The 28,000-nt window shown below is 38.3% G+C and overlaps 1 protein-coding gene across 1 annotated transcript; it reads left to right on the forward strand.

The window, feature by feature from the left end:
- Window positions 1-27,749, forward strand: LOC103973393 (puromycin-sensitive aminopeptidase). The gene is made up of 34 exons (XM_065099223.1): window positions 1-59; window positions 292-396; window positions 2,130-2,225; window positions 2,307-2,348; window positions 8,458-8,598; window positions 9,744-9,819; window positions 9,988-10,064; window positions 12,186-12,299; window positions 12,374-12,448; window positions 12,664-12,771; window positions 12,852-13,064; window positions 13,161-13,222; window positions 13,411-13,438; window positions 13,524-13,610; window positions 13,712-13,737; window positions 14,375-14,438; window positions 14,554-14,634; window positions 16,738-16,785; window positions 16,867-16,885; window positions 17,044-17,048; window positions 17,157-17,168; window positions 17,253-17,309; window positions 17,798-17,907; window positions 17,987-18,067; window positions 18,608-18,791; window positions 22,233-22,381; window positions 22,477-22,615; window positions 22,697-22,843; window positions 23,969-24,050; window positions 24,134-24,309; window positions 24,447-24,557; window positions 24,649-24,765; window positions 24,893-24,964; window positions 27,494-27,749. Exons 2-34 carry the CDS (start codon window positions 301-303, stop codon window positions 27,572-27,574), a joined length of 2,976 nt encoding a protein of 991 aa, XP_064955295.1. The 5' UTR covers window positions 1-59; window positions 292-300; the 3' UTR covers window positions 27,575-27,749.
- The last annotated feature ends 251 nt before the right edge of the window (window positions 27,750-28,000 follow it).

The raw sequence follows: 28,000 nt of genomic DNA on the forward strand, positions 1-28,000 counted from the left end.
ATTGCGCCCCCATTCTTCCACCCGCGGAGGCGATCAGCTCCTCACTCGTCGTCGTCGAGGTAATTTCAGAGAAATCATGGAATCTTGATCAGTGTTCTTTTGATTAACGCTCAAACGATCTGGTTTCCTACGCTATCTATGCGGATTTGTCGTCTTGTGTGATCGGTCTTGGATTCATCTCGTCCATACTCGTGTTATCCGAAGATCGCAACTCTTCTTTCTCCTTTGCATTGACTGACCGTCAGTTTCTTCCTTCTTGATCTGGGGCGTTGATTTGGTTCTTTTTAGCAGAATTAGGTGATGCGTGTCTCGGTCGAAATGGCTCGTTTGGTAGTCCCGTGGAAAGGTTCGAGTTTGGTAAAGAATGGGTTTCTCGGCGTCTTGTCTTCCTTTCATGTGATAATCTGAACCCAATTTCTTCTTTTCCCGATGGTTCATGTCGCATGTGAACTTTGTTTTTCTTTTCGTGCTATAAGTTGTATTCTTCCTTTTCTGTTTTCGTGTTTGCTGTTTATTCGGATTAGATAATGAACGTTCGTTGGTTTAGGTAAACAAGAACATTTATTAGAGTGCATTCAGTTTAACTATTCATTAGGCTGTTGTGTTAACGTTGAATATTTTTGTGATTAGGTTTTTCTTCGAGTTGCAATTTACCGTTTGGTTGTTCGTATGAAATAATTTCGCTTACTCCCTTGTCCTGTCGACTATATTATGAAATTATAATGGATTTCCAGTAAATATTGTTTTCTTTATTTCATGTTCTTGCACTTTTATTTTTGTTTTGTTTGAACAATGACCACCTAATTGTCCGAATCTGTTCATCTTGCTGACGTGCTTTCCAAAAGCTGCCTTTAGAAACCTTAACCTAAACTTGCTTCGTGTATTGCCGTTTCTAATCATTGTAGTAACTATTATTTGGAATGTGCTTTTGTGGATTTTTCTACCTTATATCATCTCTAAAGGTAACGACCCTGTTTAGCCCTAGAAGTGTCAGGAGACTTGAACTATAAACTACTTGAATTGGTTTAAAAGGGCTTTATGGGCATACTAACGTTGTCTTATGCTTAAATATTTTTTGGTTAGTCGTTTAGACTCATTTAGTTAAAAGGTCAGTTATTCTGTTAAATTGGGTTTTGACCAATGATATCAAAAAGGACCTAATGTTGGATATAGATATATCGCAGTGTGGAGCAACCACTAACCGAGCCTCATGTGCACTGTCGTATGGATTGATTTTAGACTATATTTGAGCTTTGACTAGAGCATTTAACCCATAAGTGGGAAAATTGCTAACACTCCCTTTAGAGAAACTTGAATTGGTTTACAATAACTCGATGGAAGTACTACCATAAATTTGGGTTTAAACATTTTATGTCACGGTTTGTTAGTCTTTTTTCTGTGGTCTTTGTAGAATATGTATCTATATGTGGTTGGTGTAAAGTGGTTAAATTGTTGTAACTTTCATGGCTTCTTTGTCATTTCCTATCATTGTAGGTATCTATTAGTTTATTTGAGTGTGAGGTAACATCGCATGTTATCAGAATGCCTGGATTTTGTCATGGTACATTTTGAGACATCATATGGCATAGAAGAAATATGTGGCCGGTCTAATGTTGATTCATGTCCATAAATATTATTTCATAAACTTTGCAGCTCAATTGGATTGCACTCATAACCACTCATGATTTACTGCCTATATTGTTGTGGAACTAAGTTGCAAGATAGTTCTTCATGCTGTGTTCTTGCCAATATAAGATGTAATTTTTCCAATATCTTTTACTTGAATTTGCTTGGCTATTAAAATGCTAAAGATCAGGGACTCAGCCTGGATGTTGAGGGGGATATAGTCTTGTAGAGTTATTATATTTGAGAAATTTACACAGTTCTTGCATAATGTTTTCCTGATATTTTAGCTGGCCAAACCACATGGATGTTCTTTCTTTCCAATTTTTGTGCTACTGAAACCAGTATTTTGCTACAACGTTCCTAATACTACTGCTTCATATGGATTAAACTTTGCTTTTTATTAACGTGTACTTTCATGCAAACTTTGGTTTTTGGTTCTTTGCAATTTATTTACACTTTCCATAAGTTTGTATGCTGAGGTCAATCTCCTTGTACCTTTGCAGCTTCAGCATCCACTTCGCTTTTCAACTTTATCTTCTCCAAGAAATAGTTATTTTACAAATAATCACGATAATTGCAATTTGAACATTAAGGTCGAGGTTACCTTTTCAATTTTGTGGCATCTGCATCTACTGCTGCATCATCTGGAATATGCTGCTAACACTTTCTTGGAATTCTAGGGTTCATATTGGTGCAGAGGCCTCTTACCATCGTGTTCACCTGTGAGCTTTCTCATCGTTAATCTTTTTTATATGGCTTAGTGTTTTGCAGGTTGATTAAAATATGTCATTTTACATCTCATAACCATACATGATACATCCAACGTAAGCGACAATCTCACTTTTTCATTTACCGGTTAGCACAATCAAGCTTTTGAATTGAATGGATGCTTTATTGTCACGGACAAACTTCGAAACAGGGTGTTTGATGTAATGCTTATGTATGTCCGTGTCTTTTGGCATGTTCATGCCTTGTACAACATGTAGAGGGGCGGCCGAAGGCAGAATAGTCCCATTTTAGTTGGGTTGGTGGTCTCTTTAGGCTTGTAAATAAAAGTTGTGTCATGTGGACATGCTCGAGAGCTTTTCGGTCTGTAATGGACCATTTTACCCTTTGTTGTGCCACTGTTCAGAGCTTGTAAAGTCTGTTTGTAATTTGCATTGTCTATGAAGTGTTTTTCGGACATGTTTGCTTGTGGATCCCGATTGAGGTGTTCTCTTTAACCCGTTCTCTCTTTTGTTGGTCGTAAGGGACAATGGGAGGCTTCGGGGAGGCTGATCTTTGCGGACGGACACGCAAGGGTGCCGCACGACTTAGGCAAAACCAGCTAAATCCGTGTCATATGGTATCAGAGCGGGACAAGCACTCATAGAAACACTTGACATGCAAACGTGGGGGACCTAGTGGGGCTGCGTTGAGGGCAGTCAGCACACGCGCGACCGTTTGAGAGAAAACGGGCATGGATATGTAGGGAAAAGAGTCGCTCAGAGGAGTGGGCATCTAACATTGGCATTCAGAGGAATGACCAACCCTTCGCGCAAGAGGCACCACGAGAACAGGCAAGCTTGGAAGAATGCGGAGCGCACAAAGGTTGAGATGGCTGAGTTTGAGCTACGGCTCAACGTTGACAACTTTACTTGATGGTGCTCAAGGCAAGCGAGGCGCTTGGCAAAGGATGAGACCATGCAAAGTGGAATGAGTTGTTCAGCGACCGAAAGAGTTGTGCAAAGCTCACAGAGGTGAGGGGAATTGCTAACTCGAAGAATTCGGTACTCATGCATGGGCTTGTATGCGGACGATGGAATGTTCGTGGCCATCCCAAGGCGGTCGAGACTCGGCGCCATGGAGCATTGAAACTTTCTCTTCGGCATGCGAAGGATACGTCCGGAGGAGGCTGAAGTGTGCAACGAGTTCAGCATGTTGCTAGGCCTTGAGGGGGTGCAGTGGTGGCTGTATTGACGTGGAGGCGCAATCTAGCAAGTGCGTTTGCAAGAGGCAGAACAATGCACAGTTTGTTCAGCAGATCGGAGTAGTCCAAGGGGATGGTGGTCTCCGAAACGAAGAGAGATGTTGCTCAAATGGGATAGTTATCCAGGAGGGATAAGTCCCGGCTCTCCAGAGGGAGAATCATGTGAGACGGACCTCACGAGTTGAGGAGGAGTACCTCAACAAACAACAACTCCACGAAGCTCGATTGACTGAGCAAGCGGCGAGGAGTCGTCGCATGATCTTGCTTGAGAGAATGCATTGGTGGATGCATTGCGAGATCAAGTGGGGGAGCGACCTAAAGCAACTTAAATGAAGGCACACTTGGAGTCGATGTAGAGATCGGACTCAAGGGAGGGCTGACCCGTGGAATGGTGGGCACGAGGGCCACCATCGACTCAATGCGAAAACGAGGAGCGGAGCAACTTGGGTGTAACTTGGCGAAGTACCCAAGCCGCATGAAGGGAGCCAGCAGAGAAGTTGGAACATGGAGCAGAAGCACAGTGCTTTCCTTAGACAGAGGTCAAAGACATGAACTCTTGTAGAGGCAAGAGTAAGATCATGTTGTTCCATGGGTCCTTCATTCTGACGGAGCAGACTCATCTTGCATGGTGCCAAAGACGAAGGGAGCTTCGGGGCACATGCACCTTATCTCGGAGGAGCATTTGATGGAGGAACTAAGGCGACTCAATTTGCGGAGGTGAAGTTGAGTTCAGAAGGCCTTAGCACGGGGCAAGAGGACGCAGAGGCGGGTACTCTTGAAGAATATGCCACAGTGTTGCCATTCAAGTTGCCATGAAGGAAGCGGTGCGCAGCGGAGATTGTGCTTGTAGGGGCAGAGGCCCAGGATCCAGACAATGGTACACAAATTATAGTGAAGTCGGTGGACTTCGGGAGTTACTAGGCGACGGACTGTCCTAGAGCGGTGCTTCATCTAGGTGTAACCCAAGAGTGGGTGGATGAAGGTCGATTGCCAAAGGAGCGAACAAAATCGAAGGTGGAGGAGACCCTGCGATGTATTGGCAGAGGCCACACATGGAGGGTTCACAATTCGAGTTTATTCCACAAGGATCAGAATGCAATGGAGATGTCACCAGGAGGCGACATGGTGCAGCGGATCGTGGTGGAACAGTTCGTGGCAATGCGATACACACGACTTAGTCCCGGGAGGGACTGGATCATATGGAGGTATGATCGGGAGCTACTGGAAGCTCCACTTCGGTGAACAACACGACGGCAAGAAGGGCTATGGATTCAAGGAGTGAAGGCCATGGTATCGCAGAGGCGGGTCTTCCGGGCGTGCATCGAATTTTGCATCGGATGAAAACCTGGGTCATCAGCATACGGGGGTTGTGTTCCACCAAGGAAAAAGTTCGAATGCAAGTACCAGTGAGTTCCATGGGAGGGACTTGATCATGCAGAGGTATGATCGAAACAGCTGGAGAGTTGGACTGCTCCAGAGTTCATATTCGCTTAAGGGAGCCCGGCAAGTCAGAGGACAAGGCCGAGTAAGCGAACGTTGCTACCAAGAAAGCTAAGGAGAACAGAATCGGTGCAAACCCTACAACGTGATGGCAGAGGCCATGCATGGGAGTTGCAGTCTATCTTTCCATCGACCAAACAGACTGCTTAGAGAACACAGAGGTGTTGAAGCAGGGGGTCGAAAGGGGCGAGGAAGCGACGACGAGTCCAGAGGGACTTAGCTACCCAAAATCAAGCAATCAGTTAGAATGGAGGTGGACTCGGAGGAGTGTCACGGAGGCATATCTACTGATTGTGAAGAAAAGGGATGGAGATGCGAGGCGACGGATAGTAGTGCCATGGGCATGGCAGCGCCATGGTACCGCAGAGGCGGGACTTCCGTGAAGGTCATTGATCCCTTGCTCTCATGGAGGGAGAGCGCTTGGTCGTGAAAGGGGTCGAGGAGGTGGAGCATGCAGAGGCAATCTCCAAGTATCGAGACAAGGCTGAAGGGCAGAGGCCGAGGAACTTCATAAGACCGGTGTCAACAAGTTTCTCATCAAGATAGCCGTAAGTGAAGGACTTCGGGTCATGCAAGAGTGCACGACCAAGGAACGAAGCAAGCAGTACGTGGTGCTGTACCTTTGCTATTCAGTGGAGTAGGCGGCAGGGTTGATGGAGAAGACGGTACAATCCCAGAGGCGACCTCATCTATTAGAGAATTACTCCAAGTTGGGGTGAAAACTTCCTGCATTCCAGAAGTTCAATGGCATTGAGAAGGTGAATCACAGTAACTAACTCAATGTAAGGAGTGCAAACACTTCAAGTGCTTCAGAAGTGTGAGCAAAGAGTAGGCGAAGGCCAGTAACCAGCTCGATGCATGAAGTATAACCTCGAGGAGGCGGGCGAAGTCAAGTAACCTTTGCCTTCTCAACTCTTAAGAGAATGGGCGAAACCGAGTACCCCAATTCTCTTATCTATCCAGCAGAGGAGCTCTGCACAAGTTCAAAGACCCTTCGAAGAGAATGGAAGACAACAGTTGTCAAATCCTCACCAATGGTGATCAGTGCTACTGAGAGTAGATTGTCCGCTTCATTTCCCAACGAAATGCCAATCGAAAGTGGAAGTGATGCGAACCTACTTGGATGTGACAACTAACTGAAAGAAGAGTCAATGAGCAGATGTTGTGGAGGAAGGACCCAAAACTTCAGAAGTTTGCGAGGCGATGCTCGTTAAAGCTCCAACAAGCATCCACCCAGTTCAAGCAGCATGTGGAATTTTTGAGAGACTGGCGTAGTAATGATGGTCTTTTCCTTCATTTTGGTGGATCCGCAGGAATCAACGAGGATCAACACAACTCAACCAACCCCACACCAGAGTCAGAGTCATTGGCGAGTTGAAGCAACATGGCGGATCAAAAGTTCGACTACTCAAAAACAGCAGCGGAGAGCAGCCGGGAGCCAGGAGGCGCATTGCAGCTGGAGCAGAAGATTGAAGACTCAGCAAAGGCGAAGAGTTGCAGTGTTCACAAAGGCTTCGACGAGGACGTCGAAGGGATAAGTGGGGGAGAATGTCACGGACAAACTTCGAAACAGGGTGTTTGATGTAATGCTTATGTATGTCCGTGTCTTTTGGCATGTTCATGCCTTGTACAACATGTAGAGGGGCGGCCGAAGGCAGAATAGTCCTATTTTAGTTGGGTTGGTGGCCTCTTTAGGCTTGTAAATAAAAGTTGTGTCATGTGGACACGTTCGAGAGCTTTTCGGTCTGTAATGGACCATTTTACCCTTTGTTGTGCCACTGTTCAGAGCTTGTAAAGTCTGTTTGTAATTTGCATTGTCTATGAAGTGTTTTTCGGACATGTTTGCTTGTGGATCTCGATTGAGGCGTTCTCTTTAACCCGTTCTCTCTTTTGTTGGTCGTAAGGGACAATGGGAGGCTTCGGGGAGGCTGACCTTTGCGGACGGACACGCAAGGGTGCCGCACGACTTAGGCAAAACCAGCTAAGTCCGTGTCATTATGGTGGGTCTTAAAAGGGAGAAAACTCAGATGAGGTGTAAAATAAGATTCTATTCCATAAGTTTTAGATCGTGTTTGAACCTTGAAATGAATTTGTTATTACTAAAATGCATTTTATTGTTTTGTTTATGGTTTTGGAGTTGGAATGCCTGTATCTTTAAGTTGATTAGGCCAGGATCTTAACCTACCGATGATGAATTTTGTCCATCGTTGAATGGTATTAGATAACAACGAGTCATTAGCTATACTGGATACTAAATGGACTTTAAAAGATGACACAAGTGTACCTACGATCTAGTGTTCATGGATTCTCAGGGAATGAGAAAAGAGACTCGACTGTAGTATGCTCTATCTATTAGTAAATTTAGATACTTTGGTGAATTTTCTTGATCCAATGAATATGAATGAAAAGGAGAAGCAATGACATAGAAGTTGAGTGGTATTTCTACCCACCAAGATGGCCTTTGGATGGAGGGAGAGAACCGCTAGGTTATTCTTCCTTTTCTAATCTTCTGCATAGCAGCCCCTTGGTTTGATCACACCAAACGGGGTTTTTGAACATCTAGTTACTTAACTTTTTTCATAGTAAATTAGTTGAACCTTGGTCCATCTTAATCAAGTATTGCCTGTTATATCTATTGTGGTTTATGTTGGGATAACTCATGCTTGATATCAGAAGGCCATTGGCACTGGCCATTATGTAACTAATTTTGCTTGGAATTCTGTTGTTTTTGGAAGCTTCAGCGCAGCAATAGTATGCAAGTGAGATATTTCATTATCAAAAGAAGAATATTCTTACTAGAAAGGCCTCAGATCCACTCTTTGCTAAATTTATTAAGTAAATTTGATGTAAATTAATTTTTACGAGTGAAGTAAACCGTGACTACGGTTGGATTGCTTTAGTATTGTATAAGCTGTTTGATTTCCCATATTTATGAATAGGAAAATATTCAAATAGTTATTCTTGAATGCTCGTTGGCATATTATAATTACGACTTCGTATAACATGAGCATCTTATGCAGATAAGATGGATGAAAATAAATAACACGTCTCTTATCCTTAACTGCATTTCAGTTTAAGTGGTTAAAGTTGTCAATCTGGACTACCTGGAATGTTGGGGATTTATGGCGCTTTTGTTATTTTCTTTAATCAATGTCTTTGCAATATAATGCATTCTCTTACTAAGTGCTTAAATTATCTGAGGCAACTTTCAGAACTTGTTTCATGCCTGGACCTGCTAGATATTCTTTTCAAGTTAAGTCAATACTTATGGTCCTAAGATATCATGCTGCAAGAGATGCTTTCATTTATTCAATGTCTAACCCGTATGTGCTTGGATTTTTGATTTTGTGATTTTGTTTTAGAGTTTAAAGTTAAGTGGCAAAAGATTTACTTCTTTGGTTGCAACACAACCTGTACCAGCACAATCTGAGGAGTCAAAGATGGATATGCCAAGAGAGATCTTTCTGAAGGACTACAAGATGTCAGATTATCTGTTTGACACGGTATGCTTTTGCTCCAACAGACTAGTTACATGTTTGATGACAGATTAACTTTAGCAGAACACTGTCAAATGTATTAATTGAATCTGTTTCAATATCAATATTTTAATTGTTTCATTAATTTCTCTGTTCATTAAGGATCATGTGATATTAGGTTATTACCTGAGGGTTGGCCACTTAAGCAGGATATTTACTTTTGCCTTTTGTATGAAGCATAATGGTTATGAAAAACGAACCATTAAAATAAAAGAAATATTTGTTTTATGATGAGGCAGACTGATGTCATGTAGAGAGTATTGTATATGGTTAGAGAGAAGTAATGATATAGGACATATTTTAGATATGTTACCTTAGGTGGCAATGTCAATCCTTTCAACTGATTGATATAGATTTAAGTAAATTATAAATTCGCCAACATTTTGGGCATCTTTGAATGCAGAATATATATCGAGGTCCAATTTTGTGGGAGAGATGTGGTTTTTGCCCATTTTATTGTTTTATTTTCTTGAGCTCCTGGTAATTGTTAGTTGTCCTAAACTTGCTTTAGCCAACAAATAAATCCAGTTAAAACCATGATCAATTTTTTTTTCTAACTTTACATCTTGGCAAGTATATTGGACAATATACTGACATGGTCAGTACCAGCTAGTCGAAGAAGTGTTTGTTTTCTGCCCTGGTGAATTAATGCATCTTCATACTCGTAAGAATAACCATTGTCTGCTGTAATTTTTCTACTTGTGTTGCCTAGTGTAAGAGCTTCCCCTTGTATACAGCCTTTTCCCTACAAACAGAGAGGATGTTTTCGTGACTTTGGTCACCCTAGGTGTTCTTATGATGTCAAGGCTTGTCTCAAGTCTATTTGTATAAGCCGTTTTGAGAAATTTCTTGGTGGGCTTCAGGCTATGTTTGAACTTGAACTCTTAGATTTTTAATGGGAACCAAAATTTGGTTCACTACGAAATCCACAATTGCAACCATAACTAATTTTTCTGTCCTATTTGTTTTAAACTGCTTTTTGAAGTGATCTACTTCACGATTTTGTTCCTTGCCAGTTTTACACTTGTTTATTTTGTGTTCCATCTGCATATTATTGTAATGAAGAGTCACATTTGAAGTGTTTTTTTTTATTGTGCCTTGAATTGTTTCAGGTTGATTTGAGATTTGATTTAGGGGAGGACAAGACTATAGTCTCATCAAAAATTGCTGTTTTGCCAAGAGTTGAAGGTAATTACTTATCAATTAATATTGCCATTTTAATCTGTCTCTTCGACCCAAGGGTCCTGCAGGCAATATTGACCTATCAAACTTAAATGCTTCTTCTCTACATCTTGACTTCATTTGTCTCTATATTTCATTGATACTACTGCTTAATTCCGTTGTAATTGGTACTAGGTGCTCCGTGTCCATTGGTTCTTCATGGAAGTGATCTTAAGCTATTATCAATTAAAGTTGATGGAAAGGAATTGAAGGTGATTTGTCATTATCATTATGTTTGGGAATTCCTAAGTTCATCTGTTTCTTAGAGCTTATTTCTATTGTACATTTTTAGCTAGTAACAACAGATTGTGAACAACATTTGGTGAAAGTTGGTGAATTGTTGCAATTAGTTGCATATGTAGGTGAATCACTGGATTTTGGATGCCTAGTTATTTTTGCTTTCTCTGCAAGTTAATAGGACATATTTTTATCTTTAATAATCAACACTAGTGATTTAAAAAGCGCTAGGCGCCAAGGTCCAAAAACGCCCGAGGCGCTAGGTGCTCGCCTGAGCGAAACGAGGCGCTAAAATATAAAAATATATAATATAATTAATATAATTATTTAAATAAAAAAATACTATTAAATTAAGAAAATCGAATACAAAATCACAATGTCATATTAATAAAAAGTCTCAAAAATTAAAATAATAAAAATTTACATCAAATCTATTGAGTTGCTCTGTACACTTGCCATTTATTCTGAAACCTGACAATAATTTTAAATAAATAAAAATTAATAGTATTAAAATCAAAATAATATATTATTAATCTAATAAATAAAAATACTATTATTAGTATATAGTTAACTGTTAATATACTGTTAACAGTATTGTGAGAAGAGTGTGAGAAGACCGAGGCTGCTAAGGCAACGACAGCGGGAGCGGGAGTGGCGAGCGATAGCGTGAGCGGGAGCTACGAGCGACAGCGGGTGTGGAAGTGGGAGCGGGAGCTGCGAGCGGCAAGCGGCGACAACAACGATGAGCAACGATTGTGGCAGTGGCGAGTAGCGACAGTGGCAGTGGCAGCAGAGAGCAACGACAACGGAGAAGAAATCTCGACAGCAAAATCGCGAGTGTTAGGGTTGGGGAAGTCGGAGAAATCGTGAGAGGGAGCCTATCGGTGATTTAGTTGGTTCGATTGAACCAACTAAAGCACCGGAGACCGAACCAGACGTAAAACACTGGTTCGGTCGCTTGGTTTAACCCGGGCGCTCGCCCGAAGCGCCCGGCGCCTGGGCTCAGGCGAGCGCCTAGGCGGCGCCTCGTTGAAGCGAGGCGCTTGGACATGAAGCGAGCGCCCGAGCGCCTATTGAAATCACTGATCAACACATTAAAGTATTAAACAATTTTAAATTAGACTAGATTCACTTAATGAAGCCAAGACATAATTCTAAGGCTAGACCTGTGCTAGGATTAATGTACTGAGTTAATTTGCTTAAATAATGTAATGGCTTTAGAATAAAGATGCAGAGTTCCCACTTATTTTTTTTTACTGTCAAAAGACAATGTTACAATCTGTCATGGGAACTAGTCAAATTGAAGATTGTGCAGCTTCTTTATTTACTATAGCAGCCACAACAACAACAACAAGCTTTAATGTACCAAGTTTGTGCTGTAGGCTCTTTGTTTACTATAGGTTTTTTTATAAATAGGAGAAAAAAATGTAGCAAGAAGAGCTCTATTCTGGGGATTGTTGTTTGGTGGGCAATTGAACTTGAGCATGTTCATTGAAATTCTGTGCTAAATCATTTTACACAAGCATTGCTTACTCTGCTGTCAATCTTAGCAGAATGATGGTCTCTTTGGTGATTGCATAATTTTACTAATGGACTTGAAGTTGGGACTCACTGCTTGTTGTTGTTGTATGATTGTATCTACTAAAGGTCCTGACAAAATTTTTTTAATTTGGCACTTCTATATGTTTGATAATAACATACTGTAGCAGTCTATACTCTAATAGAATAAATTGTTTAAGATTTAAGATCCTTTTTTGTATTCTACCTGTCATTTAAATAGTTATGAAATTAACCTCACATGAGCAGAGTCCAAAGGCTATTTTCTACACTTCAAAATGGTGACATCTGTGCTTCTGCTTGTTAAGGTGGTGGTTCTAAATTGAAGCAAAAAGATTATTTAGCAGAAAAGCTTTTTCTTTATACATTAAATAAAGTTCTCATGTTTATGAGAATCACCTTGCATGGTTGTATTATTTATGTTTCTGTATTGTTTAGTCATATGGTTATGTTTCTAAGTTGTTAAAAGCATGCAGCTTTGTGTTATTGTTGATCTATTGTGCATTTTTTAATCTCCTTTGGTTCTAATATGATATCAGAAAGAAGATTTTCACTTGGACCACCATCACCTAACCCTGCCATCACCACCAGCCAGTGCATTTATACTGGAAATTGTGACAGAGATATATCCTCAGAAGAACACATCTTTGGAGGTAAAATTACTACTGAAATATCTTATTTCTAGTAATATAACTTCTTGTTCTGCTGATTCTTTTCCTTTTTGCAGGGCCTTTACAAGTCTTCTGGTAATTTTTGCACACAATGTGAAGCTGAAGGGTTTCGGAAAATAACCTTTTATCAGGTTATTTCATTTATTATTAAATTTACATAAAAATCATTTTAACGTAGTGCAAATTTTAAATTCAACTATGCATGTATCTGAATATTTGCAACTGGCATATCCTTTATTTATGTAGTGTAGTGCATAGACAATAAGGAATCTATTGCTACTATACATGATAGTAAAGTTTTATTTGACATAAAAGGGCTACTTATTGATGTATAATATTTTGTCAGGATCGCCCTGATGTGATGGCAAGATACACTTGTCGAATTGTAGCTGATAAGACTCTTTATCCGGTGCTTTTATCTAATGGGAATCTGATAGAGCAAGGCGATCTTGAGGTATCTGTTCTCTGATACAAGAAATTATGAAATGACTTTTTGTCCTGTTGAACTTATAATTTATAACATGTTCTGTATAGGGTGGAAAACATTATGCTTTATGGGAAGACCCTTTTAAAAAACCAAGCTATCTGTTTGCATTAGTTGCTGGACAATTAGAAAGCAGAGATGATAAATTTGTTACCCACTCTGGCCGTGAGGTAAAATTGAGGATCTGGACCCCTTCAGAGGATGTACCCAAAACTGCCCATGCTATGTATTCCCTTAAAGCAGCTATGAAGTGGGATGAGGATGTTAGTATTGTTTTTTCCTTCTGTGGTGTTGATGATATTGAATCTTTCAACTAATTGGATGTTGTGGAACTGATCTGTATTGTTCTGTTCAAACAGGTATTTGGTCTTGAATATGATCTTGATTTGTTCAACATTGTGGCTGTTCCTGATTTTAATATGTAAGCTGTTCAGCTAGCTTTCTGCTCAGTAAATTTTATGATTTAAACTAGATGATGATTAGGGATATGATAGGTTCTGTATCTTTTTAATTGAGAACTGTAGACTCCAATCATCCTATACCATCATTGAACTTGCCAATTTTTAGTTTATCAGAGAATAACACACTATAGTTTCTATTGTTTTGCAGGGGTGCCATGGAAAACAAGAGCTTAAATGTGTGAATTTTGGAACTTTGTTGCTTATTTACCTAAGGGACATTTTGTTTATAATGCTTAGTGACATTTAATATGTAAATTGCAGATATTCAACTCTAAGCTTGTCTTGGCATCACCAGAAACTGCTACAGATGGAGATTATGCTGCAATTCTGGGAGTGATTGGTCACGAGGTAGACTTCATTTCTTTGTTTTATGATGTTTATAGGATGGTGTTATTAATCATGTGAAGAAAGAAGATGCTGATGTGTTTTCTTAACTTGTTAATTTGCAGTATTTCCATAATTGGACTGGAAACAGGTATCTCCAGTTTCTTCATGTCACTCTTGTCTTTGTTGTATGCATTTCCTCTCTTAAAAGGACAAAAAGGAATAATGGATGACCGAGGGCAATACTTGGTGCTATACTAAGGTTGCTCCCTTCTGATTGTTCACCAGTGATCGAGTCATGGGGATAACCTTTGTCCTTGCAGGATAAGGCCACGTATAGTGACCCACCCCAGACCCTTCATTGGTAGCAACCTTCTGCGTATGATCACCCTTTTCAATAATGGTGTATTGCTTACCTAAGGAATTACCTACTGCAGTTACTTGGGTACACTCCACAAGGATTCAAACCCAAAGCCTATTCGAGGTTAGGAGAGAACAAGCCAGTAGGTGAAGGCCCAATTTGATCACCTCTTAGTATTTACATATTTATTTATAAGTTAGTGATTCCTCAGATTTGGATTACAATTCTCAACTGCTTGGTAGTATTGGTCTCTGTGGAGATATATTCCATCTTCTGCTGTATGGTGTCCCCCAAAGTTTGGTACCTGTGTCAACATGATTCATATCCTAGCCTTTAATGCTCCTGACAAAAAATGTGACTACAGTGGTAGGTTTTTGGTTTTTAGTTAAATGCCATTTAAAATTTGAGTATGCTGAAATGTTTGCAGAGTCACGTGCCGTGACTGGTTCCAACTAAGTCTAAAAGAAGGTCTTACTGTCTTTAGAGACCAGGTGATGCTTCCTCTTTCCTTGACGCTTTAACCTCTAATGTGATCTTTGGTTTGTGAGCCTTATGGCTCCAATTAGATGAATTAGCTGAACTAATTTATCTTACTGATGTTGGCAGGAGTTTTCATCTGACATGGGCAGCCGGACGGTTAAGCGCATTGCTGATGTTTCAAGATTGAGGAATTATCAATTCCCACAGGTTCATATACTTTTAGTGTTGTTTCTGAGATGCATTCACATGATTTTTTTTTTCATTGAGGATACACATTTGTATGCATCTGTTGGGTGGAATTAATGGTCACATAGAAGATGAAAGCCTATCTCATTTAGTCGTAGTCAACGTTGCATTTTTCTAGGCCATGATGCTTACCATCTATGGGGCTAGTTTTTTAGTCCTTATGTGGTAAACCATACATTTTTTTACTATTAAAACATCTGGTTGCCATGCTACTGATAACCATTGAAGTAGGGGGATGAACCAAATGTGAATTTGTTTGCATGAAAATATCTAATTTTTTTTGTTATTATTTTCATGTGGTTATCTTTCTATATTCTCTTATTTTAGAACTTTTCATTCTCCCATGGGGCTATTTTTGGGTCTAGCTAAACAAATTCTGTGCGCCTTCAATGGAGGTTTTTCCAGATAAATATACCCAGTCTGTTGGAGTACAAAGATTCTTTTAATGTTGTTCTGTTGAAAAACAATACACCTCAAGTCATTTTGATGATTATTGAGTTGTTTGGAGAAGCATTTTGGTAACAACCATTGGCCAGCTGTATCTACAAAGCAATAATAGAATCCACACAACCAATGCAAGGGATTATATAGTGGTATTTGAGGTTGGTGACAAGAATCATCGGATAAATTTGGAGATGGCTGTGGTTTTGGGAAGCATTGCAACTCATTTTGTACATGTCTTATATTTGTAGAAAGAACACTCTATGAAGAAGTTTTTCTCAACTTGTCTCTTTGTTATGTCTTTTTTGTCATAAATGATTGCTCCAAATATTTTCTCTATGATATGCGTTTCAATTTTTTGTCTGTCTTCTCGTAGTTTAATATATTGAAGTACCTGCGAGAATGCTGTTCTGTAGCTTGCAACTTGACTAAAACAAGATGTGAGAGATTTCCTTGTAGAATTTAGCTTTTCAGATGTTATTTCACAAAGGTAGGAATTTTTAAATTTACATAATTTGTAGTTATAGTCATACATTAAGAAATTGTTTATAGAGCATGAGAGTCTGTGAAGATTGCAAATGACATGTAACTTGAAAATTTACTCCAATACATCTCAATAAATGATAGGTCAAGACCAATTGCAAACTCCTGACTTAATAAAGTCTGTTTTCTTAACCTTCATACAAGTTATTTTTTCGGAGTAGATGATTCTCATGTTCAAGTTTTAGGAACTATGCAAATAGACTCTTGCTTTCTGCTTTGAGCAGCTCTGTATCAAGCACAGGATCCAATTTTTAATTGTATTATTTCTTCTCGAGCTTTTCCAGTCATGTGCTTAATGTTTTCATCATTGCTAATGTTCCTTTTGAAAAAAAAAAAATCATTGATTCATGGTGCAAATGAAAATCATTAATTCATGGTGCTGGTGATCTTTGTTGTAGTCCAGGCTAAGGAAATGAAAAACCCTTCTTTCACAAAATGAATTTGAATTTCTCTCAGATTATTGCTTTCATTATTAACCTTTATTTATCCACTAGAAATGTTATGACTTTTGATAGTATCCATAAGATCTTTGTTGTCTTAATCATGATACAAAGACCTAACATTTCTGTAGCATAAACTGCTATTATGACAGGGCTACTAAAATATCTGTATGTTGGCTGTAATTAACTAAGTCCTTTTGAAAGCATTCTACATTTGTGGCACTGTCACTAAACTTGATCTTCCCACTCTTTGATATTCCTTACATTTCAATTTTCCTATCACATGGATCAGTTTCAGATAAGAAACTATGGATTTGACGATGGTGATATTAGAAACATCAATTTTTTGCCTTCAGTACATACATAATTCATTTTCTTAACATGGACTACAACAAAGATCACCATGGAAGGAACAACTTTATATTTCTTCACTTTTTGAAAATTAGACTATGTTTGTGGTTCCCTAACAGTTTTCTGATATAGTCTTGGCAAATAACACTGATTAGATCACATGTAACAGAAGTACTTGTATTGAATGTTTCTGCCCTCTAGGTATATGGAACACTTCTTGACAATTTATAGTGTTTATTATTAGTTGATGTTTAAGTTTTGCACTGCATTAAATGCTTAGTAATCCCAGGATGCTGGACCAATGGCACACCCAGTCCGGCCACATTCATATATCAAGGTTAGATATTCTATTACTCTGTTATCTTTTTCTATCACTTCTATATGAAAATTTGAACATCTGTTTGGCATTTCTTGGCAGATGGACAACTTCTACACTGGTAAGTCTTTTGATTTCATCTTTCTATTGTCATTTGATAGGATTTGGACATTTTGTATCTGGTAATTTCCTCAAAGATCTGAAGATTGATTCTAACATTTTTTGTTTGTGATCTTTCCATATCCATTGATCTGGGGCTCGTGTGAATCCAATGTTCAGTAACGGTAAATTTTACATCTCACATACAGAATAGCAGTTTGTTTGACCCTTTTTTCTATATCGTGAATACTTGCTAAATGATTTAAATTTTCTCTGTTTGATGTTGCCTGCAGGTCTATGAAAAGGTTTGTCTTCCTACACCTGATCATATTATTTTATTTTTCCATAAGTGAAGAACAAATAGTACTAAATTTTCATCTTCATTGTAGGGTGCTGAAGTTGTTAGAATGTATAAAACTTTGCTTGGAAGTTCAGGGTTTCGAAAGGTGTGGTTATGATTACTTTTTTTCCTTTTATTCACAGTTCTACATAGCTCCAATTAGACTGAATGTGTTACTTATAAAATTTACATTGAATGGTTGGATACATAAGTAAATTGAATTGCATTCTAATGAGAGTCTTTGTATACTTTAACCAAGGATTTTAGCCTCAGTCATACCAGTTGTGGTAATTAGTAGGACTGGTTCAAACCAGTATACTAGACAGTATATTGGTATAAAATACAAAATTAAATATCACTGGTATTAACCTTTATGGTCTAGTACTGGTCCTTTATCAGACCGCCAAATAACGGTCAATACATAAAGGCCCGACCGGTATCTGATACCTTGACTTTAGCAATACCTAGATTATGCTATATTCGTCCTTTTCTTGTTATGCATAACCAGATTCCTCGTCTCATTTTCTTTTGTCCCCTACCTTATGTGATTTTGATTGGTCATTAAGAATAATCGAGTTTTTTTTGTGCTTGTAGGGCATGGATCTATATTTTAAGAGACATGATGGACAAGCAGTGACCTGTGAAGATTTTTTTGCTGCCATGTGTGATGCAAATGATGCAGATCTCTCTAGTTTCTTATTATGGTATGTGCGATACCCATGTCTTCCTATATTTGTATTCATTTTGGCATCAGTTCCTTATCCACAGTGAACTGTGTACTAGGTATTCTCAAGCTGGGACGCCTCAAGTAAGGGTTACTTCTTCATATGATCCTGATGCTCAGATGTACTCTTTGAAGTTCAGGTAAATAAATTCACTGTACAACCAAATTTCTTTATAGTTTATGCTTTATTTCTGGCATAGTGATTCTTGCCATTGATCATGTTGATTTGCAAAATGTTATTGCTCTATCCAATCAAATGTTTTATTTATGATATCTTTTTATAGTGAGGTTTCTGTTTTTTTGTCACTGTACTCTGTAACTTGCAGTACTATAGGTATGCTGCTTGAAATTAATTGGTGACACTTGATCTACATGGTGTGTTTTTTCAGTTCATGTTAAGTGTTATTATTACCAAGGTCCGCCATACCGTACCGTATCGGAATTTCGACCCGGGCTCGGTACGGTATGGTACCGGTGTACCGGGTGGTACGCTTCGGTACGGCAGACCTTATTACACCTTCTGTTCTCATTTTATTCTTTCCTCTTTGTGGAGTTCCATCTTCTTTCCATTCAATAATTTCCTGCAACTCAACAATGCTTCATAGTTCATATATACTTCACCAATAACTGGAAATAGTTATAGGGATGTTGTTAACCAACTTATTTGTTTACCTTACTAGTCAAGAAGTGCCACCTACTCCTGGTCAACCTGTGAAAGAACCTATGTTTATACCTATAGCTCTTGGGCTACTTGACTCAAGTGGAAAGGACATGCCCCTTACTTGTGTTTATCGTGATGGAGTGCAGCAGACAATTTCATCAAATGATCAACCCGTGTGGAAAACTGTTCTTCATGTTAAAAAGGTTAGCCAAGAATTATTTTATGTTCATCTTTTGTGGACCTTCTGTATGATTCTAGACCCTAGATCATGGTTTGATGTCACAAGCTTTCTTCAAAATTTTTTAAATACTTGTTGATGGTTGACTTACTAAATGAATCATGTCATTTCAGTGGGTCAAACATCAATAATCTCGTTTTACAGTTTATTATGGTAGATATTATGCTGAAGATGATATGCAACAACTATATAACATCGAACTTTGATATAATGATACTTGAATCCTACAGCTTGGAAATATTTTTTGAGATTCTAACTGTCCAAAGTGCCTCTTTGATGTTTCATTGTTGTGCAGCATTTGACATGGTGCAATTACAAATTTTTATGGTGGTGATGTTTTGAGAAATCCTTGGTTTTCGGAGAGGTTCACCTTACCGGTCCAAACTAGTGTGCCAACTAACCGGTGGCGTGGTATGTGCCGCTTCATACCAGTGTACCATGTGCTGATATGGTGGGGCATATTGATGCCATAGAAGAAGGGCAAAAAATAACTCCAAAATTTTTTAAAAATAGAAAAAAAGTTAGATTAGGGTTTTTAAGTTGAAAATAAATATAAATTTAATATAATTTTAGCAAAAATAATCTAAATTATGAAATAATGGTGCATATCTTTTATGGGCTTTGAGGAGCAGCTTTGTGGTACATTCCGGACTGTCGTTCCATATATTTCGAAACAGTTTTGATCCAATATAGGTCAAATTACGATGAGACATCATTAAATATACTAATCACAGTATTAACATAGTTAATTACTTCATAATTATTCCTCTTTCATTATTATAACATGTTAAACACTGATAAGCATTAAAGACATTTAACCTACCCAATATGAGTTAAATTTTGATTAAATCAACACTAAATACACTAATCACAGTATTAACTATTAGCATAGTTAATTAATCCTTAATTAGTCCTCTTTTACCACAATAAACATGTTAAACACACTAATCATAGTTAATTTTAATTAAATCATCATTAAAAACACTAATTACAGTATTAAAAACTTTAATTAAAACCTAATTAAATCTATTCTGTCATCACAAACATGTAAATCATCCTAATATACATGAATACAAAGATTTGACCCAATGTGTCTAGTTAAAAAAAAGCATTATAGACACTAATCACAGCATTAAAGGCCTTAACTATTCTCTAATTAATACTATTCTACCATCATAAAGGCCTCAAACAACATATTAGACATTGAGCATATAGAATAGACTTAATCATCTCAAAAGTCATCAAAAATCAAGAGAAAACATACTTATCTTTTATTAGAGAATTCTTCCTCTAACTTAGGTGTTAATCCTCCCTAATTAGCCTCCCTAGCTTGGTCCAATCCACAAATCATAGTTTTGTCGAGTTTAAGAGAGTACAAATTGGAAAATGAGAGAAATAAGTGAGTGAGAAAGTCATTGAGTAGATGAGTTAGAGAGAGTGAAAGGAGAGAGAATGAGGGGTAGAAAGGGTTTAAAAACCCTTTTTACTGGTTCAAACTGTCAAATGGACTGTTTGAATCAAATCAATCTTGGCCCTTGATCGATATTGGTTGAAATCCGACTGTTGTCGATCGGTACAGGTTGGTAGTTGGATTTCGATCGTTTCGACTGGTACACTGTATCGGGCAATATAAGGTCATTTAACATAGACCACCAGGTACAGGGTGGTCTGCGTATCGGTCCCCTATCGGACTGGTATGTACCACCTTTACCAGGTGACATGCCGCGGCATGGAAAACCCAATGGAGACTTTCAATTTTTTAGCTGTAGATCATATTTTTGCTAATATCCTTCTTCTGAGCAGCAAAATAAGTCACCATTGGTATCTGGTGCTGGTTTTAAACCTGTCGGTGACCTTTTCTACTATTTCTTGAAATCCCATTTCTAAGTTGATTTTGGGTAGATACGGCTGAAATCAACATGCAAGATCTATTGAAATGTTGTAAGAAGCAAAGCTTCTAACTGGTCAGATTTTTCCAGCTTCAAATGATGAGAAAAAAATTACCTAGCTTGGTATGGCTAGGTGGTTGAGTATAAACTTAGGAGTCTTAAAAGTGTGGGACCGAGAGGAGCCATGAGATGGGAGAAGAGAAAAATGGCTGAAGAAGAAAAATTAGTCAGCACAAAAATTGGTGCGTATACTCCTGTGAACCTTTCATGCACTTTCCTCAGTGTATGCAGGCAAGTTTCATATCTTGTTATGTACGGGGAAGTCAATGATTATGATATGGTCTATTTGGTGTAAGAGCAAGCACGACTGAACAGATACTAATATCATGAAGCAAGATAGGGTTTCTATAAAATATTATTCAGTATGTAATGCAAGCCAAGGAAAGTTACCAACTGAAGATGTGAATTGGGCTTGTAAAAGGACAACTGTTTCATAAATATATCATGTTAATCTTTGTAAGCCCTAGGAACTAGCAGGCTCTTTTCAATCACTTGCAATTTTGACAAGATAGGTCATTGAGTTATCTGACAAGTATGAGTTCTTTTTGTATTAGTTCTCTTTTTAGGATTATCCCAATTCACACATTAAGCTGCATGTGACAGGAAATTGGATCTAGCCATATTGGTAATATGACCTTAATATATGACTACCATCTGGACTGGAATACGTAGAACTAGATTGTGGCTTTTGACATGGGCAACATCTAGTTTGAACTAATTAGCTTTGGTAGATACTTCTTTCTTCCAAGTGAATGAAGTAAACTGAAAGAAACCATCAAAGTGAGAAAGAGGTAGATGGCAAATCACTAAATCCAAAATTAAATAATACAAACAAGTAAACCGAACTTTGAAACTTTAATTGAATCTGAACGAGTACAAAATTGCAGATTGCAAATAGATCTAAGCCTGGAAAAGGAGGAAATAAAGACTTGAACTGGGCCATTAGACTGATCCAGAGCAATTACATGAATGCTATGACCTGAGTTATCTGAATATTTTTATGTATACCCTTTCTGACTTTGAATTTGAACAATTTCTTCTCCTGATTGTGGCTTAGAATCAGTCTTTTTTGGTTAGACTGCTTCGTGGTCTTTCTCACGAATCTTCCTTTGAATAAATGTGTGTACATTTCTTTTTAATTGCCCCGTATGAGATCACTAGCAATATATTTCCTAGAGCTCTATGCTTATTGATGTCTCTCTAACTTGCAAGATTTTATTATTCGTTTACTTTAATCATGAATTGTCAATAATAGAGGATTTTGTTACGTGTGAAGGCCACATCTTAAACATTATAATATTCTGCTATTTTCTTCAATTTTTGTTTGTGAGGCCTGGAATGATGTGGGCCTATAGTACTTTTCTTTTCAAACCAGCATAATTGTTTTACTTGTGTGACTGAGTTGGCTCATTGCTTGTTTTGTGATTAATTCGAAATTTGCACTGTGGATATTTCAGAAGGAAGAAGAGTTTGTATTTGCCAATATACCTGAACGGCCAATTCCTTCACTATTACGGAATTATAGTGCTCCAATTCGTCTTGATTCTGACCTTACGGATAGTGATTTATTCTTTTTGCTAGCACATGATTCAGATGAATTTAATAGGTAACCCCTTAATTTTTGTTATTTCTAATCTTAATTACGAGAGCCTGTATCTTGGACTTTTATTTTTATAATAAATGTATACAATGTTTTCCTAGATGGGAGGCTGGTCAAGTTTTGGCACGCAAACTGATGTTAAGTCTTGTAGCGGACTTCCAGCAAAACAAATCATTGAGTCTGAACCCAAAGTTTGTTGAAGGGATCAGATGCATTCTATGCAACACAAGCTTGGACAAAGTAAAATAACGTTTAATTTTACTGAAGCTCATTATTTTTCCACCTCCAGGGCCTTGCACGATAACACACATTTGGATTTAGGAATTTATTGCGAAGGCAATTACTTTGCCCGGTGAAGGGGAGATAATGGACATGATGACAGTTGCAGATCCTGATGCTGTTCATGCTGTTCGCGTCTTCATCAAAAAGCAGATTTCTCTCAACCTGAAGCAAGATCTCTTAGCCACAGTAAGTTGTTTAACAACCCATTAGAACATATATTTTTGAGTTGCTGATGTTTTGGTAGTGTTCTAATTCTGTTAATCATTTGAAAAATCAGTCAGTACACTCTGTGCAGTCTGCCTACTAATCTACAGGCGAATAAAGCTCTACATATGCACCTTGAAGAAAGTGCCTATTTGCTTTTGAAGTGTATAAATGCACGTATACTAACTTTAAGTAATCATGGATCCTTTAGGAGGAAATTAACTTTTTCATCTTGCTTTTCAGATTTCCCCAAAAGATTCTTTTTACCTTTTTGGTTGGTACACACAAGCTCTAAAATACTGTTTGTATTGGTTGATAGGAGTCCATATTTACCATGTTGTTAATTAATTGAGATGGAGACTGCTATTTCATCTGGTTTGGTTTGGTAGGGGCTATTTATCGTCCAGTATCAGTACCCTTTTTATCTTAATAGATATCACTACTGATCTTTTTTCTTTCCTCTTTTATCTTTGTCTTGCCCCCTCTTCTGCCTCCTCCTCAATGTCTCCGCCTCATCCATTGCCACTTCTTCTCTTCTTATCCTCCTCTCTCCTTTCACACTCTTTGGTCCGGGCACTATCAACCCTTACATAGTGTCCATACATCGATTTGTACTGAAACTATACTAGTCCGATAGGCAATCAGTATTGGCATTGAAATGAGATTTTAAACCTTGGGTGAGCAGAAGTGCTCGTTCATTTCTGTGAAATATTGGCTAATATGGAGCTTCCTTTCCTTCAAATTCAGAAAAATAGAAACAATAAAAAAGACAAGCTTACTCCTAAATTTGCCAATTGAATGTCAGAATGTTGAAATTGGCTCAATTCAGTGGAGGTGGTCTGTTTTAGTGTCTTTCGTGGGTATATGTCTTGCACTAAATAGGTGGCTTTGTCAATAAGTTGTTGCTTGATTTAGTTTTTTCTAATCGCATCTTATATGTGTTTTTTTCAATGGATCCCTGTATATTGTCTCACTTTTTCCTCATCAAGAATTATTAACTCCGATTTCTGGAAGTCGTTTCATCTCTGTTATCTGGCTGATAGTTCTATGAGAGAAAGAAACCTTGTTTCCTTTTGCAATTTATAGTTAAGTGGTGTTCTATTGCAGGTGATAAACAACAGAAGCTCTGAGACATATGTTTTTGACCATCACAATATGGCCCAACGTGCTTTGAAGAACACATCTCTTGGTAGGTTTAATCAATATTAATATTTAATTATTAACTTTTAACATGTGATGACCGATAGGCTTCTTGTTTTGCACTTGATGCAGCTTATCTTGCATCATTGGATGATCCAGAGCTCACAGAACTTGCGTTGCATGAATACAAGTCTGCCACTAATATGACTGACCAATTTGCTGCTTTAGCTGCCATAGCCCAAAATGCAGGTCAAGTTCGTGATGATGTTCTATCTGACTTCTATACGAAGTGGCAGCATGATTTTTTGGTAAGAATCTTGTTGGTAGAGTCACGTTGGCAACCATGTTCTTTCGTCAACGATCCCTGTCTGTTTCATGACTTTGGTTGTGGATAATAGGCTAAAATTGATACTGCAGCATGGGTTCTTATATTTTCTTCTTGTAGGTTGTGAATAAATGGTTTGCTCTTCAAGCCATGTCTGACATTCCAGGGAACGTCATAAATGTTCAAAAGTTGTTGAGCCACCCTGCATTTGACTTGCGAAATCCTAACAAGGTTAATGAGTGCCAGCAGATAGTTCTTTGGGTTTGGAGCATATTTTGAGATGTTCTTCGGACAATCTGAACATTCATTTGTTGTGTTCCAGGTATACTCACTAATTGGAGGATTTTGTGGCTCACCTGTGAATTTCCATGCAAAAGATGGGTCAGGCTACAAATTTTTGGGAGAACTAGTGTTACAGTTGGACAAGATTAACCCTCAGGTGATTAGTAGTAGTAGGAAAAGTCTAGCTATTGCTTATGCTACAGTAAAGACATATGTCATTGATATTCTTGACTTCTTGCTTTTTTCTTTAATTGGTTGTTTCTTTCTTCTTCATTAAATTTTAGGTGGCATCTCGCATGGTGTCAGCCATCTCTAGGTGGAGGCGCTATGATGAGCACCGGCAAGCTCTTGCTAAGGTGATTAACTTTTTTGCCTTTTTTGTTTCAAGAAAATATAATTAATTTTCACTATCTAATTTCTGATGTGATGCAAAGTTTTCACATTTAAAGACTAGGAACTAAAAGGAGGGGTCCCTACCATTGTGTTTGTACTCAATTGGTTTGTCATAGCCCGTGTTCTGCATGTGCTTATGATGCCAATAATTTATGACAGAATTGTGAGTAATATTTATGATTCTTATATGAGTTTATATGATGTATAGTGTCTAAAGTCTAGACCATAATCAAATGTAGAAATGAGCTGCGATTTGCTTGACTTAGTTACAAGTGAATGATAATGACAAGGGGCAGTCAGTGCTGATGGCAATAAACTGTTCAACTAATGGTTTAATTCACTTGTTCAGGTCATCTTTATCTTTGTCATTTGGGCACTGAAGGTGTGCATCTTTTCTTCATTAATCCATTACTGACTTTGCTGGATTAGTTATGGTATCTTTGGGTCAATCCTGTCTAGATTAGCAACATTTGAAAATTTCCTTGGCTATGTTCCAGCATTGAACCTAAAGCTGATCCAAGCCATCCTAAATTGCCTATTTAACAAGGTTCCCTGACTCGGACAACTTAATTGGTTGGGTTGGTGGGGTTAGTGGGTTGGGCAATTCTTTATGTTTGTATCGTGAGAGAAAAAGGGGGTATGCTGGATCTGGTTGGATTGGGTTAGGTTCAATACTAAGAAATTTTTTCCCTCTAACCTGTATGTTCCAACTGGTCATACCTTACTGTCCACGAATAAACCCACGGAATGATCATGTTGGATCAAACAGGTCTTTCTGGATTAGGCTAGGTCAGATTTGCAAGGTTTGGATCAATTGTTGCCAGTCAAATTTTCTCATGTCTATTTTCTTTATAGTCTACTTTTTTGACAATAAATGGAGCGTGGGTAAATAGGATGTTGAGGTCAATGAATAAGAGAGTTGACAAAGTGGTTGAGATGTTGTTGGTTGTGCAAGTGGTGCACAATTACAAATGCAAAAAGGATTTGGACATAGTGGAAAAAGAAGTTTGTGATTAACGTGGAAAAGGAGAAAAACAAGTGACATTAATTTGGTCCAAATAGTGGAAATAGATTTTGCTGTATGTGTCATCTGTTGGCCGTTGAATGAGAGATACTATTTCCCTTGGCTGGTTCAGTTTTGTTAGGTCTCATGGGCAAGGTGGCTAAACGTGCCTGAGATCTATATAATTTTGACAACTTGTATTTACACCAAGTAAATTGGAAAAAAGTGGAAAAATAGACACTAAATTGAATTGAAGCAGTGGAAAGCAAAGATTGTTGTTTCGCCTAGATCGGTACGAAACGAGCAACATGTATCGATCCGAGCGTTGATCGGTACGTGGACTCACCTCGGTTTGATTTGCCGCATAAGAGAAGTGGGAAACCCTAATTCCCACTTCTCACGCAAGCGTCGTGGCTCACGAGCGTCGCGTCCGATGCTACGATCGACACTTCTCTTTGTAGGCAGCGATCGGACTGGGGTGTGATCACGACCTCACTACACCTCACAGCACACCGTTAAGTCTCAGGTGAATCTTTCTCCTCTTCCTCTTCCTCTCTCCTCTGCTCTTCTTCCCTCTTTCTTCCTCTTCCTTTTTTCTTCCTCCCTGAAACACCGGTACTTATCAATATATCGTGTCGGTACATTGGTCATATAAGTATGTATTGACAAGGTTCCTTGTATAATAGTGTACCACCAAGTACATGTGGTATGTATCGGTTTGACAAAGGATTGGTACGGGTGATACATACTGTTTTGTCGGTATGCTCCACTGTACCGTGTGTCAGTATGTTGGTATGGTTTGATATGTACCGTACTAGCAATCGGTCGGTACACTGGTGCGGATTGGTAAGGCATACCATGCGTATTGGCCTGATGAATCTTTGAGTTGGGTCTGGTATCCAGTTTGGCGAACCCTGGTGGAAAGCATACATATTTGTTAGATTAGATCATTACCATGGCTGATCGGGTTAGGTTAGGTTTCTCAATCGATGTTAGATGAAGTGAAATTGATTGATAAATTTATATATTTTAAAAGAAAATTGAAAGAAATAATTAGTACATCAAATAGCATACATGACATTCACTTTGTGCAACAATGCACTAACCCACTAGGATGTCTCAACAGAGACATAAATTTATATTTTTCATAGTTGGATTTACATATATTTCTGGTTATCATTCAGCCATGCCAACCATGCTAATAACTTTTGCATGGGCAACCATGTTAAATGTCATTTTGTAGATGAACTTGACTAGGCATTTTGCATTCATACATCTACTAAATGTGGTTGGTAAATATGATCCATTATTTGAAGCTGTAATACATCTACTAATTAGATCTTTAGGTGTTTGCAATTGAGATTTGCTACCCAACTTTCTGCTTTGCTAAAAGTCATAAGGTTGTGTTTGCCACATACATATCTCTGTCCATACTGCATGCTTTTGACAATTAGGATCTAATTCATTTATTTCTCTTCCCTGTTTTTAGGCACAACTGGAGATGATAATATCAGCAAATGGACTATCAGACAATGTGTATGAGATCGCTTCCAAGAGCTTGGCGGCCTGAGTTGTGACTCTAGATGCTTCTTTCCTGTCATCATGTTCCTAACATGGCATATGATATCTTTGAAATATTGATGCTGGAACTTGCTGTTTTCTCCCATGTGGCGTAGACTTTTCATACTATATATTTTGGATAATAATAAGATCGATGCATCTATATGCTGCACCTGAAAAATCAAGATTGCCTCTTTTGTAGGTGGTGGTGGTAAAGTGTTTGTATGGTGCTCGCCTTTGAACCCGACTCGGTGACCCGATAGAGTGGTGTGGTGGCTCGGCCATCCGAGCGAGGGTTTAGAAATATCAAATATAATCTGTGTGAAATGCCCAAGTTGGTTCTTTGTGCTTGTTCATATCTGGTATTATTTACAACCCTATAACTAGGTTTATCTCGGTCGAATGTATTTTAGGACATTCTTAGTTCCATGTCTAC

The sequence above is a fragment of the Musa acuminata genome, chromosome BXJ2-3 (genome assembly GCF_036884655.1).
Source record: "Musa acuminata AAA Group cultivar baxijiao chromosome BXJ2-3, Cavendish_Baxijiao_AAA, whole genome shotgun sequence".
Taxonomy (NCBI): Eukaryota; Viridiplantae; Streptophyta; class Magnoliopsida; order Zingiberales; family Musaceae; genus Musa; species Musa acuminata.

What these genes read in the sequence shown, in the direction of transcription:
- LOC103973393 (XM_065099223.1), top strand. Translation starts at nt 301, where the DNA reads ATGCGTGTCTCGGTCGAAATGGCTCGTTTGGTAGTCCCGTGGAAAGGT. An exon ending in TAGAGCAAGGCGATCTTGAG is followed by an intron (nt 12,772 to 12,851) that starts GTATCTGTTCTC and finishes TGTTCTGTATAG; the next exon opens with GGTGGAAAACATTATGCTTT. An exon ending in GAAGTTCAGGGTTTCGAAAG is followed by an intron (nt 17,310 to 17,797) that starts GTGTGGTTATGA and finishes TTGTGCTTGTAG; the next exon opens with GGCATGGATCTATATTTTAA.